The sequence below is a fragment of the Protopterus annectens genome, chromosome 2.part2 (assembly GCF_019279795.1).
Source record: "Protopterus annectens isolate FY-2018-M chromosome 2.part2, PAN1.0, whole genome shotgun sequence".
Taxonomy (NCBI): Eukaryota; Metazoa; Chordata; order Ceratodontiformes; family Protopteridae; genus Protopterus; species Protopterus annectens.
Genome location: NC_056730.1, coordinates 930,264,208 through 930,271,657, shown reverse-complemented (window position 1 = coordinate 930,271,657; position 7,450 = coordinate 930,264,208). Strand labels below are relative to the sequence as shown.

Genomic DNA, 7,450 nt, shown 5'->3' with positions numbered 1-7,450 from the left:
AGACATATTACAAATAATATTGTTTATATGGTTGTTTGTTTTAATAATATTGCTTTATATTGTTAAAGTTTACTTCAAGAATCAGTATAAAATGTCACATGTATAGTTGAAAATTTGTAATTAGCTACAAAAATATATGTCTTAAATCTCATTTATATTATCTATTTAAAATTGTTGCAAGAATAAAATTTAATAAATAAACACACAATTATAGTGTAGCATTATATTTTAAAGCACAAATATTTTAGATGTTTGCACAGCATTAACAGAGCACACCAGCGATTGTGATTTAACATGTTTGGACAGAACTGCGCATGTGCAAAACTTTGCTTCAGCCGTAACATTTCAAATGTCCCAAAAAAGCATCATCTCAGTCCAGTGTTCTCCATTATCACCCAGTGTATATCGTACAACGATGTTTTACAACAGTACCCCCCCAAGCCATTTCGCACAGGAATGTGCATGGTCACATTGACTGACATGACTAATGGCTGTGATGGAGCAAGCAAATGATGCGTGACTGACATACCATGCAGATTTGCCTGTGACATTATGAATATTCATTGGCTAATTCTTCCTGAAAGTTGGGAAATCTCAGAGTTGGTTTTATTTATATTTATATACATGGGGGGGGGGGGCGCAAGGGGGGCTTTCCCCCTTGCAAAAAAAAGCGCAGGGGAAAAAAAGGTAGTATTTGTGAGCTAGAGTATCAGCTTGTCAGAAAAACATGTGTTTGCAGACAGTACGCATAGGATATCTGCACGTTTTGTTAAATACTGATTAAAAGCACAGGGGAAAAAAAAGGCATTGCGAGCTAGAGTATCAAACTGTACATTACACGAACTTTGTACATGCTAAACTATTAAAATCCACCAAACTTCAAAATGAAGCATTAGATTTTACAAACTGATTGAACATTTGTAAAGTAATATGAACGTTTCCCTTCGTAACTTAGTATGACCTGAACACTAGGAGAAAATAAAAAAATAAAAAAGAAACGGTACTTACATATTATCACAACCATTTCAAGATGTGCTCTGTAAATGTTTTTAGCCCAAGTGCTTTGAATTCTGTTTGATGACACCCTCATATAGTTTTGCCGCGGTGTGAAGGTCTTCTGAGACATTTCTTATCTGCTTTATTAAACAATTCCACAGCAAGCCAAAAACGGCATGGGAGAAATGCCTGAAATCAGAGACTGCTTTTTAAAGAATGCCGTTATAAACATAGCGGGTGCAAATATACGTTTGCAGTGACAGAAAAGTCAAAGGATATGAAATTGGAACCAGTCACATTTGTTATTACTGTGGTGACTAATGTCCTCAATTGTTTGGACCACAAATGCAGTTTTTAGGTGTCACACAGTAACAACAGAATAGGAAAGACAGACTTCATGCAAAATTGTGCACGCCTGACACGCATGCTTAGACTGACCTAATTCAACATCAATTTTTGGAAATGACGAGGATGGTGTATGTACAGACATTTACAATTCTGTCTAACTGATGTCATGGAGTAAAAACAGCTGTTGGTTCAAACAGATACCGTGGATTAACGCGTACAAGTCGGTACGGTATCCGACACTCATGGTTCCATCACTGTCTGGACGACTACCCTCAACAGAAACAGAAAAACTAGCTATAGTTAGCGAGTAGAAAGATGTAGTGAGGAGTGTTAGATTGACTACATTTATCGCCATAAGTATGGCTTCTAAAATAGCCATTTCTCCTCCTTGGAATCTGGTTGCGATAATACACAAGTACCAAAGAAACTTGTACTACGCTAGTCAGTATAACTAAAAAAAAAATTCCCAGTTTGTATGTTTACTGCATGCAGGAAATACCAGATTAATATTCTTGCGAACTACCAAACCGTCTTCATGTTTATTCAAGTGTAGAGAAACCCCCCCCCAAATGGCCATGTGCAGACTGTTGGACAGGCCTTGTTACTGCGCATCGGGTGTACTGTTGTAAAACATCGCCCATCATACTACCACTTTTGACCACTTAATTTCCATCACCTCAAGCTTCCTCAGCAGCTCTGGCACACATTAGAACCAACCACACTACTGTTTTGTTCAGCTTACTTTTTAGTGTCTTTGGCATTCTTCTGTCATGCACTACTTTGCCACTTGGCTGCAGTACACCTTATTCTAGCTTTGACCTCCTCATTCAGATTTCTGCTCTCCTCAACACCTGGAATGTATAAGCAGTAGCAGGTGCTGAAGAGATGGACTACTAGTCATTTCACCACTGTAGTTCAAGAGGTAGGCTAAAGATTATGTTACTTATACATGTCATTGGCTATCATCACTGTACTTCATCTTACATCTGAATTAGATATTAATGACAAAGGAAAGGACTGCACACGTACTTTTTTGAATACAAAAGCACTTGTCTGTTACAAAAATACTGAACAAAATATAAAGAAATCAGAACGGAAACATACATTTGGAAAAAAGCATTTTATAACAACATTGCATTCTATTTCTATTTGTAAAATATATACCTTCTTAGTCAGTCAGGCTCTTCTGTACTGCACTGTGGTATTGAAGAGGCATAGCTCAAATGCAGGTTAAGTCCTACAACAGGGCCTACCATACTCAGCCAGGTTGTAATGTAATTAACTGGGCTAGAAAAAAGAAAGAATGCTTTAACACACCGGAATCTGGTATCCACAGTAACAAAATTACTATGAATCTTGAAACTAAACTGTTCACAAGGTTTTCACTCACCCATCCAACCCCCCCCCCCACCACACAAACACAGCTTATGTACTGCAGCCTATTTTGTAGATCAGTTACAAAGGATTTTGCATGATGAAATTCATACAATACATAGTAATATGACACACAGAAAAAAAGCTGCAGATATGCAATGATGAAGTCCTTTGACATGTTAAACAAAACATTACAGAAATCTAATACTACAGAAAATCAAAAGTATTCACATTTTTTTGAAAAAAAGTGAAAGATTACAAACACACTCTTCTATGGGACTATAAAATCAAATCTACTATTACTTTGCTCTGATATGGTATTTAAATTCCTACTTAAAAAAACTCACAAAACTACACTTTTCAAACCACTAAGTGGTCTGCTCCGATGTTTGTTAAACAATATTATAACCACTTTTGATCAGTACTCAATTAACACCCCATCCTGTTACAATTTGTTAAAGACAGTGTCCGGGGTATTTTCTCGTCCGTTCTTTCAGAATTGTAGAACAAGCCTCAGTGAGCTGCAGTTCTCTGTAAACCATTAACCCAAAGAATTCATTTTAAACTATTATTACAAGAAAGGACAAGTATTAATTATAACACCAAGCATACTGCTCTGGTTCAGTTTGGGTGTCTACACATACTCTTCAGTGAATACTCTGCAGAAATCCCTGTTCCATTATTTTTGCTTCTCAGTGTGTGTCAAAATTCTCTCACCTTTGCTCTGTCCTGGTATGCTCTCAGTTTTTGTTTGCAATGTGCCCATTTGTCTTTCACATACTCAATTGACATGGACAGTGTGAATTACTTGGATGTTCACCTTTACAAAACAAGGACAAGCAACAATATGATTCTTCTATACACCGAAAACCAACCTACTCTAATAGTTTCTCACATTTTCATAGTAATCATCCCCACTGGCAAAAGAAGAATTTAGTCAAGGGCTAGATGATAAGATTGTCAAGGCTGGTCAAGAATCATCAATGTGTACACAGTGAACTGCCTTTACTAAAAGACATGTTCGAGGAGAAGAATTATCCTACTGGAGACCCAGGAAGCTTTAGTTTTGAACTTGGGCAGACCATCGAAGTATGCTCCCCTGCTAAGATATCCAGATTTTCAGTATACTGCAAATACAAATAAAGACATAAATGATTTCACCAGTGACATTAACTGTGTGCTTACATTTGATGCATACTACCCAACTGTTAGACACATTACTGAGAAAAACTGGAGAGCAGTGTTTGGAGCATTTCATCTTACTGAAAAACTAGGCCAAACACTAAGGATTGTATACAAAAGAGGCAACAATATGAAGAGAATATTTTGGAAAAAAAAAACAGCAATAAGAAAATGTGGGGCCTGTAAACAATACAGATATATTTATAACACTACTTATGTCACTATAGGTAACTACAGAACGATCTTCTCTATTCAAGGCAATTTTGATTGCAATACTAAGGGGGTGATGTATGTTGCTATCTGCACAACATGTACTGCCTTCTATATAGGGAAGATAAACTGCCCTCAGAAAAAGAATTTACCAACATATGTATACTATTTTGAAGAAAGACCATACAAATGCACTTTCAAGGCACTCTGCAACATGTTGCGACTTTAAAAAGTTTGTATTTTGCATTTTAGAAAAAGCTGTGATAAATGACATGGGGGAAACTGGCCTGCTTTTCTCATATTTAAGGAGATATATTACATACATACAAATATTTCAAGCACATGCATTAATGCCCTTGTAGACTGTCAATATACCAAAACACTTGTTCCCATAATGAGTGTCCAGGCTGTTCTTAAAAATATCTAAACTAGTACTTGCTTTAATGTAATTTGGTAGTCTGTTCCATGCATCAGTTGCTCTGTCAGAGAACCAATTAGTACACTTCTCATTCCTATAGAATCTTCTACATAGGTTGTCTGATGATTCTCTAGTACTTTTTGTTAACCCCAACAATTCCCAGAGGTAGTTGTCTCTAAATGTCCTATATACTTGAATATGATTCTCCTGGTAGATATCTGTAAGAGACACTGTACAAGTTCAGATATTTTAGTCTTTTATAAAAATTTAAATTTTCACATCCGTGGATGCCCTTGGTATATTTCCGCTGTATTCTTTCCAGTATACTCATGCTTGTTTTCTTATAGGGTTTCCATATTGTTATTCTATACTCAAGTTTGGGTCTAATGTAACTAACAAACAATGACTTCATTTTTGGTTTCCTAGACTTTATAAATCTTTTATACAACCTATAGTTCTATAACTATCATTAACCAATTGGTTGATATGATTGGAAAAACTCATAGCTGAATCTACCCATATACCCAGGTCCTCGAATGGGTCTACAGTTTCAATCACTGTGGGCTGTATTAAATATTCACCTTTCAGTTTATGACTCCCAAATATCATATGCTTAATTTTTGATGTATTTATCAGCATATTATTCTCCTGTGCCAAAATCAACTTAGTCAAGTTATTTTGCAGGCATGCTTTATCTGTAACGCATGTAATCGGTTTACCCAATTTCAGGTCATCTGCATATAGACTGTAGAACACCTCAGATGAAAATGTTAGGTCTGAAAGATACAATCTAAACAAGTAAGGGCCTAGGACAGACCCCTGTGGGACAGCCTGACTGTAACCACGGATTTCACCTGTCCAATTGCTGTATGATACTTGACATGTCCTACTTGTAAGCCATGCAGCTATCCATCTCCTCAAGAGTGCATCAATGCCTAGTTGTACTAATTTATTGATCAGTGTTTTGTGTATGACCCTGTCAAATGCTGAAGTTAAATCTATATAAATTACATCACAGCACAATTTTTCATTCATAGCTGTTATTACATTTTTATAGAACATCATGTTATAGTTGGTAATAGATCAGTTTTCAACATATGCATGCTGATACATGGTTTCAAGTCCCAACCTATCCAGTTCTGACAATGTTGTGTTGTGTCTTTTCGGCTTTTCCCGGTTAGGGGTCGCCACAGCGGAACTCCGGTCCGCTAATGATTGGTAGTTGATTTTTACGTGCTGAGTTACCAGCCCTGACGCACAACCTTCAACGAAGGTACGCTCATTCATGCATGTCTCCATGCAGAAGACGCTCTAGCTGAGAATTGAACCGGACAGCGTCTTACTGACAATAACTTATCCAATATTACATTCTCCATTATTTTTCCACTCCATGAAAGTAGACTTATGGGTCTATATGACTCTGGGGTTTGCCCTACTCCCCTTTCCCTTGAAGACAGGCTTAATAAGCGCATGTCTCCAATCTTGAGGAATCTCCCCATATTTATATGGCCTAGTGAATAACAGATACAACGGTACTGTAAGTTCTTGCTGAAGTGTTCTCAGGTCATTGTTACTAATTCTGTCTCCTCCCCGTGCTTTGTTTGGATCCAGTTTGCGCATTTCTTTTTCAATATAATCCAGTTTGATTCCAGTATCTGGGGTTACCTGGATGTCACTAGGACAACTTGTCACCCCTTTTGTGGTGTCAAACTGTTTTGCATAAGATTTTGTAAATATGTCTATAATATGTTGCGTCCGAGAATAACTTTTAGAATCTGCACACAGTTTGTCAATTTGTGTGTGTTTACTCGTCCCATATCTTATGCATCTATAAAAAGGTTTTCTATTATGCTCAATATCTTTATACAAGTTTTCTCCAAATTTTTCTTGATCTTGTCTCACACTAAGTTTAATCTGTTTGTCCAGCTTGTTTATTTCAGATTTCGAAGTTGCAGTTCAACCTCTCTTCCATTTCTTATATTTTTTGTCTGTCATCTTAATCAGATATCTTGTTCTTATGGAAATATACCCCCTGACACTGTATGCCTAGATCCTGATGTTAAACATTTTTTTGATTTTTTTGCACTCAATTTCTCTTTCAAAACTTTCCACATTCCATCTGGTGTTTTTCCACTAAACACCTCACTCCTTTTAGTTTTACATAGTGACTGTTTTGCTGCCATATAATCTGTAATTAACCTTCTGTGCATTGGTTTAGATTTCAGTTTGGCAGAATTATCTAGCAACAAATTAACCTTTATAACACCATGATCACTGCACATCAGTGGTGATAAAATTTGAAGTAACAGTATTTCTTTAGGAACACACACATTGTCTATTATGTTCTGTTCCCTGGTAAGTTGTTTTACAATCTGAAGCAATTGTTCCTGAATATATATTGTGAATAATTTCCTTACTAACATTGTTGAATCAATATTATTCTTCCCTCATGTGTTTCATGCAAGAAATGTATGAATTCCTCTAGGTTAGTGGTTCTCAATCTTTGTCAGGCTGGGACCTGGTAAATTCTTTCTTTTTTTAATAAAATGAGGGCCCGGTCCCAACAAATTTACTCAAATAGCTTTCTGAAGGAGGCGGATGTCAAATTATCAGCAAAACACTTATCACATACACATGCCAAATACTTAAATATGCAAAGTATCTAATTTAATAAAGATAAATGTATGAACTCTCAATTATAAACACTAGCTCCAACAGTAACATTTTTAATGTAAAAACGCAGCACTTTAACAATTACTAATGAAGAGGTTGCAGCTATCAAACAACTTTATTTGTAGATAAAACAATGAAATATAAAGTGCCTGTTGCCCATGTTACATTAAAAAATGATAAGTTGGGAATGGATGGCAAACTGATAACAGGTTCATAGTCACTAGGTATCTCCTCCAAAGGACTGCAGCA

The 7,450-nt window shown here is 36.3% G+C and overlaps 1 protein-coding gene across 8 annotated transcripts in view; it reads right to left on the bottom strand.

Annotated features, from left to right (window-relative positions):
* Positions 1-2,508: 2,508 nt before the first annotated feature.
* Positions 2,509-7,450, bottom strand: part of ATG10 (autophagy related 10) — an 861,182-nt gene continuing 856,240 nt past the window's right edge. For all 8 annotated transcript variants that reach the window (XM_044064249.1, XM_044064251.1, XM_044064248.1 and 5 more), the window contains one exon: positions 2,509-2,631. In XM_044064249.1, the coding sequence (XP_043920184.1) occupies positions 2,517-2,631 (115 nt within the window). In that variant the 3' untranslated portion in view covers positions 2,509-2,516. The remainder of the gene's footprint in view (positions 2,632-7,450) is intronic.